The sequence below is a fragment of the Pogona vitticeps genome, chromosome 14 (genome assembly GCF_051106095.1).
Source record: "Pogona vitticeps strain Pit_001003342236 chromosome 14, PviZW2.1, whole genome shotgun sequence".
Lineage (NCBI taxonomy): Eukaryota > Metazoa > Chordata > Lepidosauria > Squamata > Agamidae > Pogona > Pogona vitticeps.
The window spans coordinates 16,506,893-16,526,296 of NC_135796.1; the positions used below are offsets into that span (position 1 = coordinate 16,506,893).

Here is a 19,404-nt window from a genome sequence, read left to right on the forward strand (position 1 = left end):
CGCATTGAATGGGTTTCAATGCATTTCAATGGGGTTTTTAATTTCGTTTTACAATGTTTTCGCTTAACGGCGATTTTCCTGGAACGGATTATCGTCGTTAAGCGAGGCACCACTGTATATCCCATAGCCATGGGACAAGTATCTTAAAAGTTAGAATCAAAACCAAGGGAGTGAAACCTTAAATGGTTTTTTCTTAAAACCGTGAGAGACGCAGGTTCAATCAACACTTAACAAACAAACGGAAGGTGACGAATCTAATCCGGCAAGATGTCAGACATAACACATTTTTTAAAAAAAATTAAAAATCCCAGGAGCCTATAAAAGTACTTTTGTGTTTATAATCAAAGCCTTCTCCAAACAGCTTAGCATTCTGGGCAGGGTAGGCCAGAAAAGGAATCTTGCAAAGGAGTCTATAAAAATCTAATAAATAACATAAATAAATAAATTGGTCCGAATTCTGTCTGGTTTGTTTTTTGAGGGGTTCCCCCCCCCCCAGTGATCTAACCTCTGTTTCTAAAATCACCAGATTTAGGGACTCAAGGTCAAACGACATGCTGCAGGCGACCCATCCTTACAAACCAAAATTATTAGTATCCCAGCGATGTGATTCAGGACGGCTTTTAAATAATAATAATTGCATGCAATCAAATCAAGTCTGACTTATGGAGACCCTTCCCAGGGATTTTTCAGGTAGAGAATACACAGAAGTGAGTTTCCCGTTCCCTTGCGACTCAGGAATTATACTTGCAAATGAGGCTCGGGTTTAAGTTCAGAAGACTATTCAGGAAACAAAGCCACCTAATCTGCATACTTTTTTCGTTTTCTGCTATGGCTGCCGGATCAAAAAAACCTTTGCCGTTGTTGCACTAAGATGATGTGAAAAGCTCCTGTTGTGACAATCACGATCGGGGCATGGTTTCTTCTTAGAACAGGCAATTCATAGCCATTAACTTTACAAAACCCCTGCTCCTGGTCATGAAAACAGTTGGAATGGGTCTGTTGGCATGGGTTTTGGACTCCTCTTGGGTTGCTGGCCGTAGGCATAGTCAAGATGGTCACCTCTACCAAAAAAACCCTGTTTTCATGGCTTTTCCTCCAAAACCTATTTTTGCCTGGCGAACAGAAGGCTGAGAAAAGATCGTTCAGCCACTTTCAAAGAGCTGAATTAAAAATGGAGCAAGCTTGCTTCCTGACATTCCAGAGGAGAAGAATTCAAACGGGTGGATTCAAATTCTAAAGTAGGAGATGCCGATTAAATATTACGAAGAGTTTCCTAAGAGTAAGGGCTGTTCAGCTGCCCAACAGATGACCTCAGAAAGCGGTGGAATCTCCATCAGAATCTGAACGGCTTTCAACCTGGATGACTCCCAACTGTGCAGGATGACCCCTTAGATCCGTGGTCCCCAACCGTGGGCCTCCAAATGTTCTTGGACTACACCTCCCAGAAGCCTTCCCCACCACCTCTGCTGGCCAGGGTTTATTGAAGTCCAGGAACATCTGGAGGCCCAAAGTTGGGGACCACTGCGATGATCCCAATAGACATTCTGACTCTTCGGTTCTACAGTATCTTTCTGTGATTCTCTGAATCACCTAGCCATGCAATGGGACACACACCCCACCCCAAAAGCCGACTTTACCGCTGCTTGAGTGGCATCAAACCCATCCTGAGACAGGGAGAGAGAACATCAAGTGTTGCCATCAAGGCCTGCGAAAGGAGGTGTTAAGCGCCAAAGCCTTGAAGGGCCTGTCGAGCCGAAAACAACACAAAAATATCTCTCTGCGTCTAATGTCTTTGGAGCAGCATCCATTTCAAAACCGTGTTTCCATAAGCACGAGTGCTCGGAGAACTACACCCACACCTCTCTTCACCATGGTAGCTACTACCCACACTAGACAAGACGGGAAGCGAGTCAGGGAGAGTGTCGGAGAAAGGATGGCTCTAAAAAACTCAGCAGTAGGGGGAGGGAAAGTCCAGCCTCCAACCTCAAACGAAGCCGATTCGTCTTGACACGAGGCTAAGGAGTCCCAATTCCACGGGGGCGTGAATCCACCCCGGATTTTAGCCCATCCTTTAAAGTAGCTGTCTAGGGTGCTGGCCTTATTTGGTAGGGATGGGTTCCAGACCTGTAAAGTCGGAGCGAAAACCCGGAGCAGACTCACTGCTACTACCGGAATGGATTTTGTCAGTTTGCCCGAGACATTCAGCTACTTGAGGCAAAGGTCCGGAGTAGATATGTAAAATTTCTGAAAATTTCCATTTGAGGGAGGGAGGGAACCTTGTTTTTCCCTTTCCCCCCCCGAAAAAAATGGGAATTTTTGGAAATTTTACATCTCTAGAAAGAACTTAAATACCATCTCCTTCAACCCCTGTTTTTCTTTTTCTTTTCCTAAGCATAAGCAGAAATTCCATTTCACGGTGCCAGGTAGTAACTTCTACCCTCCACAAGAACAGCCAATTTCCTTCAGACGATTCGTAAAAAAGCAACATGAATGCTTCTTCTGAATTTTCAAAATAATAATAATAATAATGACTTTTATATATATATATATATATATATATATATATATATATATATATATATATATATATATATATATATATAAAAAAGTCATTATTATATATAATGATGATAATCATCATCATCTCCAGCATGTATTTATTTACTTCGCATCTTATACGCAACATCCCGTTGCCCGTTGTTGCCCATCTGTGTTGATTTTATCTGGTTGATCCTCAACAAGAACCTGCCTATGGATTCGAACAGGTCTTTCTTCCCCTACATTCTCCAGCAAAAGGTTGATTTAGGAGGCGTGCAGGTGGGGAGTTCCAACCTGCTCACTCTGTGGGGAGCAAGAAAAAATGTAATTTGCAGCTTGAGATCTGTGAATTTGCTGGGGGGGGTTATGATTAGGGGGGAAAATATCCAAGTGAAATTTCATTCTCACTTATTTGCTCTTCCCACACATAGAGAGATACAATTGGTTTTGCCAGGGAAGCAAAGAGAGGTGATGGGAAGGAAGGAAGGAAGGAAGGAAGGAAGGAAGGAAGGAAGGAGCTGATGATGGATAAGAGGAAGGAAGGAAGGAAGGAAGGAAGGAAGGAAGGAAGGAAGGAAGGAAGGAAGGAAGGAGCTGATGATGGATAAGAGGAAGGAAGGAAGGAAGGAAGGAAGGAAGGAAGGAAGGAAGGAAGGAAGGAAGGAAGGAAGGAAGGAAGGAAGGAGCCTGCCCTGGAAGAAATTGTATAACATTTTATTTCATGGATGTAGCAACTTTGATGTCCTATGATAACCACCTCCAACTTTGTGCCTACAAGGTGGGTTGAATCCTAATGGACAACTCTCATTTGTCCAAAACTGGAACCTTCTGATCTTGCAGACTTCCCAACGAAGGAGAGAGAATAATGTCAGCTTAAGGCTTGTCACTGAGCAGTGACCTAACAGCAAACCATGGTTTGTTTCCCCGTGATCTCTGAAACAGGCTGCTCTCTCATCACGTGGACCTCATAGCTTCTCAGAAGTCGGTTGAAATGGAGGAAGGTCGGAGTAACGAACCCGCTGGGCTAATTTCGAACGCCAAGCAGCTGGCAGTGAGAAGAAAAAATATCAGTAGCAAATGCTGTAAACCTATAAACTCGTCTGCCCACGAATGGTGGAACAGGACCTGCAACGCAGCTGAGATGGGTAGACTTTGCTGCGTGTGTTCGTATCTGGGAAACTTGACGATATATTGTGTTATTTTTATTACCGTTAGTACATTCCTTGAATGCCGCACAGCATGTAAATGTCAAACCTCATCATCGGCTTATGTTACAAAACTGATACCCCCCCCTCATTGTCAAGGGGCCTAATTAATACCTAGGCAATGTTAATGATAACAAAGCTAATTCTGTTCGTTTCAGGTATGGACTCACTGAGGAAATATCACGGTATGGCGTCCACCTGGACACAAGTGTGGAAGAGTGCCCATTTTATCTGCAGGCACGCTAGCCAGTCCATCGTTCCAGCAAAATCATACCCACCAAGTCAAGTCCAGTATGGCATGTCAAGACCTGTGTAAATCCCATTTATTCAGTGGGTCGACTCGAGCAACCGGAGGAAAGTTTCACTCACATGTTTGGAAGGTGTTCTAAAAGTCTACCGAAGCTGGATTTGTAATTAAACCCTGCAATGGGGCTGGACCGAGCTTCCAGAATTTTAATAACTGTCCGCCATCTAGTTGCTTCCGACTGACGATGACCCTTTCCAGAGCGATGGGGAAGAGAAGAGACAGAGGTGGTTTCCCATTCCCTTCCTCTAGGGGGAGCTGTGGGACTGGGCAGCTTGCCCAAGGCTACACAGGCTGGTTTTTCCCTGGGAGGCACAGGGAGGAATCGAACTCCAGACCTAAACCACCGAGCTATCCAGACAGCTCCAGACTCTCAGATTTCCATAAATATCTACCGAAAGCACATCACAAGCCCCACTGCCCACTTCTTTTAAAGAAAAACACCCGGCCGTCCTACTCAAAGCATCCTTCCTAATTTTTAATCTGCACGAGAGACCCCACTCTTTCCAGGCAATCGGTTGTTAATTTTATCCAGACTCGTTATTTAAGAGGATGATCCAGTTAAGGTGTTTTGATTTGTGTGTGTGTGTGTTTTTTTTAATCTAACAGCACGTATTACATAAAATAGAAGGAAAATGTCAAAGCCAAAAAAAATAATAATAATAATGGCTGGGTTTCTCAAGGCAGATGGAACTTTTTCCCGCAGACACGTATACGCACGCAGACTACGAAGCTGAAAACCCATATGGTGGGGCAGAAATCTGCATTAAGCCAGGCAAAGCCAGGCACTCCAAAAAAAACAACTGTGCAAGCTTCAAGAGAGCATAGATCTCTGCCCAACCGGCAGGCAGAGCCACGTCTGGTTGACGTAGTGTTTTCAAAACTAGTCAAGTACACTTGTACTTGAAAGGCTGGGTGCAAACGGTGCATCGTCTCAAGAGAAGTATTTCCCCACGAACCTTGGGCGCAAGGGAACCAAAAGGAAATTATGATTGTTGATCAAAACAGAAAGGGGTCCGCCCCCCCCCCGAAGCTCCCTGCTCGGATCAGCCTCCTACCTTCTCTTGGCCTCTCCCCCCCCCCCAACAGCCGGCATTTAGGAAGCAGAGAAACCCATTATGCCTGAAACAACTTGATGAAACCGGGGGAAGGCAAACACAATGGGCTCCTCTCACCCAACTTGGCCGCCGAGACTTTCATTACTTTAAAGAGAGAGAGGCGAGGAAGCTGTCAACATAGATCAGGGAATGCTTCGCCTCAGTAATTCTTTACCTCCCAAAGAAAGGAAGGGGGGAAAGGGGTGAAGGAGGGAGGGAGGGGGAGACCCGGCTCGCTCGGCTCCGAGAGAGAAGAGAAACCGCCTGGATGATGGAGACAGCTGCCTGGTCTCCAGCGCAAACACACACACAGAGTCTTTATCGGTTCAGCCCTCTGCCAAGCTAAAACAAAGCACAGTATGAGACAGAAGGCCTGCTTTCCTGGAAGGCGAAGAGCTAAGAACAGGAACTCAGGCAGAGAAGCAACAGAGAGCGGACTGAACAGTTCTAGAGCACCGGTTCCCAATCTTAGGCCCCCAGGTGGACTCAAACCCCTAGAAGCCTTCACCGCCTTTTGTGCTGGCCAGGGTTTCTGGGAGTTGCAGTCCAAGAACATCTGGGGGACCCAAGGTTGGGAAGCAATGATCTAGAGCAGTGGCTCACAAACTGGGTCCCCCCAGATGTTCTTGGATTACAACTCCCAGAAGCCTTCAGCACCACCTCTGCAGGCCAGGATTCCTGGGAGTTGAAGTCCAAGAACATCTGGAGGCCCGGCGTTGGGGACCACTGATCAAGAGCAATGGTTCTCAAACTGGGTTCCCCCCAGATGTTCTGGGACTGCAGCTCCCAGAAATCCTATCCAGCACAGCAAGTGGCGAAGACAACTGGGGATTGCAGTCCGAGAACATCTGGGGAGTCCAGTTTGAGAACCACTGCTCTTGGAGCGACTCTTGGGAAGAGTTGTCGCCCTGCTGTAGGGCACCTGATGTGTATAAAAAGGTTTTTATAGTTCATGCCGTGACATCTCCTGGTAGGGTTGGCTAAGATTTCTTTGTAGAGTCTTGCAGGGCCTAAGAATACCAGGAGTTGTCCATATGTGGCCATCCAGATGACGCTGGCCAACAATCGATTTTTTGTGGAACAAAAAAAAGTATTATGTTGCCTGCCAAAATCTTCACAAAAAAGATTTTTGCAATTGATCGGTGGGAGGTAAAACATTGGTTTTATTTGCTGGTCGGATTACTCCAGGATGGAGCTTTGAAGGAAATGTGTCTCTGGAAGGAAAATGTAAATGTAACAATAGGAAAAAGGCCACTTCTCTTAATATGTTCGACTTTTAGTCTAGAGGAATATCAGTCTTGAAATCCATTCCTTTCCAATCTACTGTGTCTTCACCCACGATAGGAAAACCTTTTTTAGGGGTTTTTTTGATTAAGAACTGTGTGAAACTCAAAAGCTTGCATATGCTCATTTCATCCCAAGTTGGAGCAATGTTGTTTTAATCTCCAATGTTTGAGGACCAACACGGTGAGAGGTGGTATAGATGACCCCCAGTGTCCCTTCCACCTCCCCAGCTCTATGAGCCAGTATCTTATTACTGGTGCCAACTACAATTGAATCACTGATTGAACAGAATCTATATAATATCGACAGGTTTTTATATATGCAGCAGAAGAACGCCGTAACATATATAAATACCTATATTTGATCCCAATATGACCCTTTTTTAAAAAAATCACTGTTTCTCAAATATCAACTGGAATCTCTTTGGGAAGCTGTGTGTTTAAACATTCATGTTGTGGGTGGGTGGGTGTCAATGTGAGAACTCTCTCTCTCACACACACACACACACACACACACACACACAAACACACACAAATACCCAAAATGTATATTGTTCACAAGTCTGTTACATCTTTACAAGACTGCCCGCCTTTCCCCATCTCCAACTCCCAACACACCCCTGTCCAGACAGGATGATGGGTTTTGTAGTCTAAGCCATCCGAAGGCTGCCGGGCTGGAAAAGAGGATCCTAAGTATTGCAGGACGTAAGACGCACTGAACTCAGTGGGCCTTACTTCTGAGTAGAGACGTGTTTAGGGTGGGGCTCTGAATCTCAGCAGAAGAGATAACCCAGTGTCCACATAGAGGGCTAGGGTTTGTTTTTTCCCTAGCCTCAGTTGTCATCATCTTCAAAATGGGTCTAGGCTTTGCCAGAGTCCCTGAAATCAGTGAGGCTCAGAACCTCACTGAACACTCATCTCAGCCATGTGCCAGGGCAGACCGGCCGAACCCATTTCTGGGCTCACTCTTCTCCACCGTAGGCGTCCATCAGAAGGCTTCACCTGTTGGAATCCTGCCTGTCTCGGCCTTTTTAAAAAGCCCAGGGAAGGGAGCCGCCTTCACTTCGAGAGAGCTTTGATGAAGCTCGGACGTCAATTTCCCTGCGGAGGTGGGCGGGAAGGATGAGACAGACATAGCAACCGAAGCGCTTGGCGAGAAATGCCAGGCACTCTGCCAGGCTGGTCAGAGAAGACTCATTTCCTCAGTTGTCCCGGCCGTGATATGGGTATAATACGAAGGACTTAACTCCCAAGCCATGAAAACCTGCATGCTCTGCTCACCGATTCCTCCTTTCTCAACCTTGTAGCCATAAGGGGTGATCCCCTGACATGGGTCACGGTGGGTAGAGAGGACGATGGGAGCTGTAGTCCGTCCCATCTCAAAAGCACCACCTCAGGGGAGGTTCCTCTGAAGCCTTAGAAACCCACGATGTTCATCCAGAAGGAACCTTTTTTAGAAGACCAGCCGATGCACCCTTGGCGTAAAATTCCCTGGGAAGGTCCTACCTGCTTTACTTTTTTTCCCCTAGGCTTTTGCACAGAGGAGGCTGTCAGACCTGGGCCATGGACAGGAGGAGAGGGTGCCTTTAGCATGTACAGAGTGCAGCCCTTTCCCTACAGCTCACGACAACCACCACAGCTCACAACACGGGGCACCCCGTTCACCGCAGCTCACCAGGAGCCGGATTCCTGGTTAGGTGGGCAAGAGAGGAGTGGAATGCGCACCCCCATCATCATCATCATCATCCTTATCATCGCCATTTATTTATCATCAGGATTATCAAACGGCACGCCTCATCTCCTTCCACGTTTTTCCCTCTGGAAGATTCCCAATTCAAACTTAAAAAGGAACCGTCCCTGTTTTGCAAAGCAGCTGAAAAAACAAGATTATTTTTAAACAATAGTTCTCTCCCTTATAATAGATATTATATATACATATATAGACACCCACCCACTAAGAACACCTGCCTTTCCCACCTAACTTTGCTTGCCGATGTAGGAAAAAGGGAGAGAGAACTGTTTTTAAACACCAGCTTGCCAGCCAAAGGCGTCAAAACTTTGGGACCTCACCTGTGCTGAGAAGCCCGAACAGGAGCAGGAAAAAACCTTTCCAGAGGTGGGTTCCGGGCCAGGAAGGAGTCATGGTGCAGATGTGCCGATGCAGGGGGCCGCCAGATGTGGCCCAGAGAGGCATCTCTTGAGAAGGCAAGGATTTAAAAAAAAAACACTCCTCCTGCACCTGTTAAGGTAGCGAAATATGAAATGAAATCAAACGCAATAAAAATAAAAAGCAACGAAGCTCAGCTTTGCCAGTCACTCACTCTGTCTCTCTAGTTGGGTGTCTCTTTTTTAAGTCCTTAAATCAGAATTTCAGTTTGCCAAAATAAAAATTTAAAAAAACGGTCCAGACTGCCGGAGTGCTCTCGCTTTTCCCCTCCATCCTTGCCGAAGTGACTGCGCTTGGTTTATTTATTTACTTCTTTTTTGAAAAAGCAAACCAACGGGTCTCCGCTCAGCTGCTTTCTCCCGGCCGGAGGAGGAGGGCCAGCCAAAAAAAAAAACCAGCGTGCGCCCGGGGCGAGCGCGGCTCGGGGATGGAGCGAGGCTGGCGGAAGAGGCGAGGCGACCCCCGGGCGCAGCCGCTGGGAAGGGGAGGACGCAGCCTCTCTCTCCGGAGAGAGCACATTTTAATTTTCCGAAAGGAAAAAGGGAGAAAACCAAGAGGGAGAGGCGGGTCGAAGCCTTGCCTCGGCTGACCCGCTCCCCGATCCAAAAAAAGGAAACCCCCAAAAAAGAAAAAAATTCAGGCTAAGCTCCGGCGCCTCCGGTTGGTCTCCAAAAAGGTTTCCAGTTCCAGCCTCGCCGGCTCGCTCTCTTGCGCCTCCCGCCCTGGCAAAGGCACCACGTTGGCTTCCCCCCCCCCCCGAGCATCCGTTCCGGGCTGCGCCAGCCTTCAGCAGCCGCCGAGGGCTTGGCACCCCAAAGGGTGCCCTCCGGATCTGTCCTCCGGGCGAGGTGGCACCAGGCGGCAGCTGCTGCTGCGCCCCGACCTCGGGCGCTTCCTCCGGGCCGGCTCCATCGCCGCCTTCCTCCTCTCCCTCTTCCCCACCCCCGGGGGTGGCGGGTGGGGGGGGTTAATAAATAAATAAATTAATAAATCCAGACACACACAACACACTCACACCAATCAAGGCATGAGAAAAGAAGGAGAGAGAAAAGAGAGAAGGCTGGAGAGGCAGAGAGACCGACAGACCAGCGCGCAACGCTTTTGCGCCTGGCACAAAACTCGATCCGGAGCTGAGTCGGATGGCAGGGGAAGCGGGGGGGGGGAGGACTGAAGGGGGGGGAGAAGGAGGAGGAGATGATGGTGGCAGAAGAGCCGCGATTGACAAACTATCTCAGCCAATCTCCTTGCCTGGGGCTTTTTTTTTTCTTTTTGGAGAGGGGGGTTGCGGATCAGCCTTGGAGAGATTTGGGGAGGAGGTGGAGAGAGGAAGGGGGGGGGAGCGGTTTCCAGAGGCTGCGCGCACACTTCACATCCCTGCCTCCAGACTCCTCGGTGGTTTCCTTTTTATATATATATATATTACGATTTTATTTTTTGTTGGGGCGAGTTGGCCCCTAAGGGAGCAACGGGAAGGCAACCAGAAGAGGGAGGGAGGAGGGAAGGGAAAAGGGGAGGTGGGGAGGCGCTTCGGAGGCCACCGGGCGTCACTCCGGGGTTACGAGGCGGCGTCGTGTGAACCGGTGAGGTCTGGAAGGAGAGCAGCCCACCTGGCAGGGACCGTCGATTGTTGTTTTGTGTTATTTTTCCTTTCCTTGGGAGTAAAGGCCAACCAGCACGTTTAAAAGCAAAAACAAGGTAGCTTTGGTCAGTGTATCTATTTTGTCTATTGGGTCTTGTCACTTTTCTCTCCCACCCCCCTTTGTTTTTCTTGTTTGGTTTAAGGAAGAAGTCTGGGGTCCCCTCCCTGGTTTACATGTTTTTTTTAAAAAAATTGATTAGGTCAGCATTTCCCAGCTTCGGCGCCCCAGATGTTCCTGGACCGCCACTCCCAAAAATCCTGGCCATGACAGCTGGTGGTGAAGGCTTCTGGGAATGGCAATCCAAGAACATCTGGAGACCCAAGGTTGGGAATATATCCGGCTTTTTCCTCTCTTGTTCTAAAGCTATCGGAAGCCAGATTTCAACGGAGCATCCGGGAGGGGGGGAAACTTCCTGACTGTTAGAGCATCACAACAACGGAACCAAGGTACTCAGGAGGAGGAGGTGAAGCGCTCCAACCCTGGAGGCCTTCAAGAGAAAAATGGGACAACCCTCTGTCAGATCTGCTCTGATTTGGATTCCTGCCTTGAGCAGGGGGTTGGACTTGATGGCCTTTGAGGGCCCTTCCAACTGGCAGAGTTCTATGATTCTATGAAATATTTTTGGCCACAGAGAGAGAAGCAGGCGGGAAAGGACGGACGAATAGAATAATTGCTTGGTACGTGGTGCTGCTTTTGACGAGAGATTACCAGATAGCAACCTAGTATTATTATTATTTTTCCCCCAACTTTTGCTATTCTTGGAAATGTTCCGGCATTTCTTCCTAGTCTTTTCTTCTCTTGCAAAAAAAAAAAAACCGTATCTTAGGGATTCAAGGAAGATGTTTTTGCCCAGAAGCCCTTGTACCTTCCTACCTTTCCTTTCCTCCCTTCGGGCATTTTCTTACGATGCTCAGCAAGCTTTTCAATTTCTTTCCCACCTTTCTTTAGAAAAGACTCCAAGATTCTTGGAAGCAAGATTGGTCTCATAGGCGTTTGGCACTTCCGCGTGTTAAAATCTCCCTGAATGCTGAGCTGGTGGTTGGAAGGTTACTCCCACACTTCCTCCTTGATTTAATAGATTTCTAGCTGCAGGGAGATGGGTTTTTTTTCGAGGGGGGAGTTTTGGGGGCTTTTTAGCTTTTGGTGGGGCAGCAACCAAATAATACAATTCTGACTTAATGACCTTGAGGATGATCATGGATACCTTACTGTCACCTTCACCCTTCAGACTATTACCCTGTAAATGTCAACAGTGAGCACAGATTTTGATACTTACTCAGCTTTGAAAACCCCTCAGTGGTTGCCAACTGGGCCAAATCGAGGGGAGAGACTGAAAAAAAAAGGTGAAAATAAGGTTTAGATGGACCCAGCTGGAATGCAGATCTGGACAATGGGGGGAAAAAATAAAACATGATTTGAGTGTGATTGTTGGGGTTTGTTGTGTCTTCTCTGGCTTTCTGACCACCTGCTTGCCAGGTGAAAATGGACACAGAAGCGGGGTTGGAAAGATGATGGATTAGACCTCAGCAATAATCTCCAGCAAAACTGGTAACTGAGAAACACCAACATCCACCTTAATCAAGTGTTGGTGAGATAATCTTTTTTTTTCTGCATCCTTATTCATCATCATCATCTCTCTCTCTCCTTGTTTAACTACAACAGCGAAAAAATGGAGAAAGTAGGAGGAGAAAGAGAAATAAAAGAGGAGGAAGCAAAGAAAGAAGAAAATGGGTGGGTGGTTTATTTTCTAGGGGTTTAATAAAAGTTCTGCTTTCTCAGGGCAACCCAGTCCAGGTGGAACTGGAGATCAAACCACACCATTTTAAAAAATGTTTATCTTCTGCTCTGAAGATGCTTTCTCATCCCGTCACACATATCCACCAAAAAATTGTATGTCCCTGAGAAATATGGCACGGAAAAGGACCCCCTGGCGAGCCGTTTTTTAAAAAGCGAAAGCAAACCAATTTGTGAAACGTGGGTTGAACCAATCTGAGGTTAGAATAAGAGGCAATTTTTTTCTTTTGCTTCTAACAACGTGCTAACTGTATAATTGGGTTTGGCCCTGTTCTTTCAACTGGGAGGTGAAGAAGAGGCCTGGAAACGTAAGCCCAAGGAAATGTGTTAGCCATTCTGTGTTAGCCTCTAATTTCTTTGTGAGAGGGATGGAGGAATTGCAAAATATATAGTGTATATAGGTTGTTTTTGGTTTTTTGCAAATATCCTGTGTTCATGTAACAAATAGATCAAAAGAAGCCTGAATGATCTGTGGAGGCAAAAAAAATGTCAAGACTGAGGCTGTCCTACTTTGGGCGCATCCCGAGAAGGCAGGATTCTCTGGAAAAGACAATCATACTAGGGAAAGTGAAACGCAGCAGGAAAAGAGGAAGCCCCAATACAGGATGGGTTGACTCCCTAAAAGAAACCACGGCCTTGCGTTTGAAAGAGCTGAGAAGGGCTCTTGAGGACAGGCCACGTTGGCAATTGCTCATTCATAAGGTCGCCATAAGTCGGCGCACGACAACAACGGACAGCTATCGCTCACAAACACACTTGAAGTGTGTCTCCGCGGCCTGGATGCCTGTGCATTCTGGGGGGCGGCTGCGAGGGCGAAACCGCCAACTTTCGAAGAGCACCTTGCTTTCCTGCTGCGGTGCTGAGGCATTGTGCCCGCAACAAAGCCGTCTTGGCTGCAGCGCCTTCGAGAGCGCGGCCCTGATGCGAGCTTCTCGGCAGGATGCAAACAAGAAGCTCTCTTATGGATATATTTTTTTTTAAAAAAATCACCTTTTCATTCTCTCCCCCTCTCTCTGAAGGCAAGTGGTTTGGAGGAGAGACATGAATGATTTGAAAAGGATGAGGTAAATGTCCGTTTTTCTCCCTCCTATTTTCTTTTTTTTCCCTTCCCCTCCCTCTCTCGCTCGCTCTCTGTCATTCCCAGGCCTTTTGCCAACGTTTGACAAGACAGGCTAAAGGCCGGGGCTCCAGATGGCCCACGGCGCCTGATGCCAGCATCCTTTTTTTTAAATGTTCCAATTTTTTTTAAAAAAAAATGTTTCTTTAGCTGGTGCTTCAGAAGGAAGAGCCAGGAGGCCGAGCCATTGCAGGTGCCATCCCAGAATCCTCTGGGGCCGTGTTGAAGAATTCCGTGGCATCCTGGGAAATTTAAGATGGCGGTAGAGGCCATTGTTTTCCCCTCAAGGGATGCGCCACTGCCAAGACTTCCATCTCTGCTGAGCTCCGGAAAGGGGTGCACCGGATTAGCACGGGATCAGCTTAGATCTGCCCAGCCTGAAGAAGCGTTCTGCTGGACCCAGAAGCTTGCCTGCTTTTGAGCGCATCCCCCCAGTCTTGCTTTGAACTGTGGTTTTTCAAAGGTTTTGCCTTCTGGCGGCCCGGAAATGAGGAGAAGCCGCACACCTAAGGATGCAAATGAACCCTTGCGGTTTCTCACGCCCTAACATCCTTCATTATCATGGAGTGCATAATTAGTGCGCCTTGAGATAGCAACCAGCATCGTTTGGGTCTGCAAGGCTAAAAGCCATCCGTTTTTGTTTTCTTCTAGAATTTTCCCCACAGCTCTGGCAAGTTTTCCAGTGTTTCCCCCTCCATGACCCGGAGAGCAGTGCGGTAGAGTGGCTAGAGAGCTGGGCTAGGATTGAGGCAACCCAAGTTCAAATTTACAACTTATCCCTAACATCTCAACCGATCACCCGAGAAGAGGCCATATCCCTACCTCGGAGGGCTGTTGTGTGAATACTGAAGGTGGAGGAACCTTCCATCTGAACATCCTCATGGAAAGGCAGGCTGTAATTAATAAATGATGGATGGATGGATGGATGGATGGATGGATGGATGGATGGATGGATGGATGGATGGATGGATGGATGGATGGATGGATGGATGGATGGATGGATGGATGGATGGATGGATGGATGGATGGAATGATCCTGAGTAACATTCAGTGAGTTCATTCAGGGAGTCCATCTCACCTTACCTGGGTGTAAAAATGGTAGATATCGTCGCATTTCCGAGTCTTGCGATGGAGCAGATCTAACAATTGGAAGGCGCTCTCACCCCGGATGCGTTTGGCAATCCGCCTGATTTAAAGGAGGTTTACTCAGAAGTCTAAGAACTAAATTCATAGAAGGAAAACTGAAGGAAACCTGTCACGAAAAGTAGATCAGCATAGGACTGCATGCTTCAGTTTTGAGGAACCCCCTTCACAGGTGTGCTTGATGGGGACACTTGAGAAGGCCTTCTCGGTGGCTGCTGCTTTAGACTCTGGAACTCCCTCCCACTGGAGGCCTAGCCGGCCCCATCTTTGCCGTCCTTCCACAAGCAGGTGAAGACTTTTCTCTTCAGGCAAGCTTTCCCTCTGTGACTGGCTGCCTAAGTGGGGGTTTTTAATGGATTGTTGTCTCTCACTGCTTTGAATGTGTTTTGGTGTTGCTTATGTTTTTTCGTATGTTATTGCTTGATCCTTTTTGTATTCGTACCCTCACTGTTGTTAGCTTTAAATACTGTCATTTGGGTTCTTTTTAAGGAAAAGGGTGGGTGAAAAAATATTTTAAATAGATAAATAAACGGGAGGGCCAGATGTTCATCGAAAGCCATTTAGGGTGTTTTCACACACGAGCTGGTATCTCGTTCAAGCGCTATGCCTGGAACTGCTACAGCGCTATAATGTGGCGCTGGTCGCATGCCTGGCCATGCACAGCCAGTGCCTCATCATCCTAGCAGCTACTGCAGTTGGAGCACCGCATGGAGGCCACTGCGCAACTGGATAGTGCCAGCGTGGAACGTAATACAGCTCAGCACCCCCGGATTTGTCTCGTTCACGCTTTGTATTGTTTAGAAGTGCAGTTAAAACATTTTCGGTTCATGCTCAGAGGAGAAGATGATGTGCGAATCAGCCCAGAGTAGACACCGTTCATCGTCACAACCCAAGAGCATTCCTCTCAGACCATGTAGCAGAATAAACACACATGCACCTCTCCTTATCAGTTGCTTTAAAAAGGAGAGAAATTTATTTTGCATTTAATGTGAACATTAGTTAAACTTTTCTTTAAAAGATTCTTTGCAAGGAAATAATTCGCTCGCTGGCTCTCTTGCTTGCTGGCTCGCTCTTGCTCTCTCTCTCTCTCTATCTCTCTCTTTCTCTTTTGCATAATCCCTCATTTACCTTTCAGTTTTAAATTCACCTATTTCTCCCCCCCAAAAGCACAACTTGTTGACAAAACAATATAGCAAGACTGCCCCCTAGTGTCTGTTGGGTCTACTACAGCAGAAGGGGAGCGTTTTTTTAAAAAAATCTCTCCGAAAACTAAATAGTACAGCAGAGGAAAATAATATAATTTATGGACCTACCAGCATTTGAGGACAGCCACTTGTCAGAAGTAGGACATGGTTGAGGTGAATAACATCCTCGCTCTTGACTGCTCAGTCAAATGGGTTTTAATTTCAGTGAAAAACAGCCGCATGTCAGTCAATGGAATGAAGATTTAACCGGCCAGCTAATGGTCTGAAAACAGAAGGCCAGAAAATGCTCATATGGCAGTCCTTTATCAGCATGCAACCAAAACCGATTCAAGGGGGGAGTTGTTACTGTGCCACTGCATCATGCCCACAGTATAGTATATGATTCATGCCTAGCTGCCAGCCGCAGCCATCAATACTGGGCCAGATGTACCAGCAATACGGCTTCAGCTTCAGATGCTGATTCCGTATCTAAAAGCAGTGCACCCTGAAGAAGGAAAAGCAGTCTGATTGGTCTACCAGAAGCTAATCTTCTGGAGTGGTGGGAAACACAAGCCAGTTTCCTTTGGTTTTATAGTTCATCACCTAGGAGAAAGCATGGCTTTGTCTGCTGGACATCTCCGACAAGTAGCCAAGAAAACTTAACATATCTGGAGAGAGAATTTTATAAGAGAACGAAGTACACTTTTACGCATTATCTCACTGGAAAGAAAAAGCAGTGTTTTGTGCCACATAACTTGTATTTCAATTCTTTCATCCCATACTTCTCCAAATGAAATTTCAGAAAAATCCTGTTGCCAGATTCTTTAGGGTTTGTCTAAAAATAAAATCAGAGTTTTAAAATGCATTTTTGAAGTGGCTAATGGGAAGCACAAAAGAACAGCTGGGGTAGAGGAAAGAAATAAGAATATGCGTAAATATGACGCAGTCCTCACAGGATATCTTGATGGTTCAGTGACTACTTTTCTTGATTTCCCCCCACCCACTGCTCACCATTCCTCCAGACCAGCTCTTATATATTGTGGGTGATCCTCACAATCATTATTATCTGAGAATGGCCAAGCTGGAAGGGATCCTGTAGATCATCTAGTCCAGCCCCGGTCAAGGTGGCCTGGAGGGGAATTGAACTCCCAACCTTCAGCTCCACAGTCAGAAATCTAAACCCATCAGCTATCCGGCAGTTCTTGTTTGCCTTCTTAATTGCTCTTATGGTCCTCAGGAAAACTTTAGACCCTGATTTTATGTCCCACCTTCCAGTTTGAGACACATACAATGGCTTTTTAAAAAAATTAAAATCCTCTCCTTTCTTAAAGGGAAAAAAAAGGCAACTTTATCCAACTGCAGGCGATGTGTTTCAAGTCAGGCAGATAACAAATGGCAAAAACCCAGCAAAAAAGGCATGAGGGAACCTTACCGTTTTACATTTCCTAAAGGAAATGTAAGATTAATTAAAGAGAATGCACTGCGATAATAATCAAGATCACCTTGTGCTTTTCCATCTTTTCCACCCCGCGATACTAAAATAACGCCACGGCGCGTTTGGCAGCTAACTCGGCTTTAATGAGCAAAAGTAAGTTTAATTATCTATGATACACTCCACTCCACAGCCCATTTCTTTGGTAAGGTAACCCCCAAAAAAATGTATATGAAAAGGGTGGCTACTAATAATTAATCAGACGGTGATAAGAACAGTTGAAGTTACCATTTTCCGACGTTGTAAGGTTTAGCGTTACGCTCCCGGGAATCTGGAGAGGAGCACGGCGGAAGATGATGCGTGCATGTAGAACCAGATGGGGAACCTTGAACACGAAAGCTTTATCGAGAGAGGCCTTTTATAACAGATATAGGAACTGGGCACAGGTAGACAAACCTTGCTGGCCGCCAACCTCCACATTTATTTTAAAAACTATAAAGAGATCATCCTGTTTTTAGAAGACTCACGTGGGAGCGGGGTGCCATTCACCGCTGAAACAGGCCATGGGGTGTCCGACACCTGATTTTGCCCCACTCTGTCAAACTCATTTTCCTTCATAGGGGTAAGGGAAGTCCCACCCACAGTGATCTAGGGGGACTGGCTGCACATCCCCATTTAAAAAGGAATGTATCCAGTTGGGGAGGTAAGGCAATAGTTACCCTTCCATCATGTACCCTTCCCTTCAAAATATGAAAAACTTCCTTTCCTTCCTTTCCTTCCTTCCTTTCATCATCAGCTCCTTCCTTCCTTCCTTCCTTCCTTCCTTCCTTCCTTCCTTCCTTCCTTCCTTCCTTCCTTCCTTCCTTCCTTCCTTCCTTCCTTCCTTCCTTCCTTCCTTCCTTCCTTCCTTCCTTCCTTCCTTCCTTCCTTCCATCCATCCATCCATCCATCCATCCATCCATCCATCCATCCATCCATCCATCCATCCATCCATCCATCCATCCATCCATCCATCCATCCATCCATCATCAGCTCCCTCCTTCCACCCTTCCTTCCTTCCATTCATCATCAGCTCCTTCCTTCCATTCATCATCAGGTCCTTCCTTCCTTCCATTCATCATCAGCTCCTTCCTTCCATTCATCATCAGGTCCTTCCTTCCTTCCATTCATCATCAGCTCCCTCCTTCCACCCTTCCACCCTTCCACAAGCAGGCAGGGAAGTAGATATGAACTTCATGAGAAGGTGCTAACCTCCAACTCCAGAACAATGCGTGGAACCAAAATAAGACACCCCTTCAGAGGGACCAAATAAACCCACCGAGGGGCACAGAATGGAGAGCCCTGAACCTATCGGGACCAGACTTGAGTTGTACGGGTGGCAAGAAAAAACATTGAAACCATCAGTACAAAACCCAACATGGTTGTGAGAACAAATTCCCTGTTCATATCAATGAAGTGTTTGTTCTCTCGCTTCTCAATCTTTCGCTTCTCAATCTGAGGCTATGATTTAGAAGAGAAGGTGGAGTCACCGGCCATGTCACAGAATGGGCGCCGTGACTTCTCTGTGGGGAGGGGGGAAAGGACCTTCCTATACGATGCCACCTCGAGAGGCGGCAGAGCGGAAGAAGGAAGCCATCAAGGCTTCATTTGTGTGACGAGGGGTCTCAGCAGGCAGCCGGAGAAAGCACCGGAGTGTGGAGCATTGCTTCCAGGGAAGTGAGCAAACTTGTCCGTCTCCCTTCAATCTTGAGTGCCAGAACTTAGCTCGGAAGGGGTCAAGAGACCAACACACAGACACACACACACCCCTGCTGTGTGACAACAGAAAAGGGAGGATGTGTGCAGAAAACAGTCAAAACCGGTCAACCTTTTCTGGAATTGACTTCAGGCTGACCTTTATGGGTGGCTTGAGCTGGTCACAATTGAATGAGGTGCTGCCTGACCAGCTCAACCTGAAACACTTCCAACAGGTCCTAAGAGGAAAGGTCAGATCCTGCCTTCCTTGAGTAAATATTCTCTGCTTTGACACATTCCTGTGAGGAATAGCTTATTCCATCGTTATGAATGGCCCTGTATGTCTTCCACAGGCAGTTGGACTATGAGACTGCCGTTCCTTGTCACTGGCTATGTTAGCTAGGGCACACGAGTTTTACCACCCAACATCACCACGTAGGTCGCAGTTAGCCTACCATTGCCTAAGAATGTTGTTAGCCTACAAGTTGCCTAAAACAGTGGTCCCCAACGTTGGGCCCCCAGATGTTCTTGGACTACAACTCCCAGAAGCGTTCACCACCACCTCTGCTGGCCAGGATTTCTGGGAGTTGCAGTCCAAGAACATCTGGAGGCCCCAAGGTTGGAGACCGACCGCTGGCCTAAGAGGTATGGCCTCTAGCACCCGTTACTAGCTCTCCCGGCCCAAATAGGCCAGCTACCACTAAGCAAGACTCTACAAAATGGGTTGAACCACAATAACAAATCATTGAAAGAATAAGGGTGGGCT

General features: G+C 47.0%; 1 protein-coding gene across 1 annotated transcript in view; it reads right to left on the reverse strand.

Moving 5' to 3' along the window:
* The window catches only part of LOC110076608 (transmembrane protein 132B), a 190,261-nt gene extending 180,760 nt beyond the window's left edge, over positions 1–9,501 (reverse strand). The window contains exon 1 of the mRNA XM_078381732.1: positions 8,498–9,501. Within this exon, the coding sequence (XP_078237858.1) occupies positions 8,498–8,621 (124 nt within the window). The 5' untranslated portion in view covers positions 8,622–9,501. The remainder of the gene's footprint in view (positions 1–8,497) is intronic.
* Positions 9,502–19,404: the final 9,903 nt, after the last annotated feature.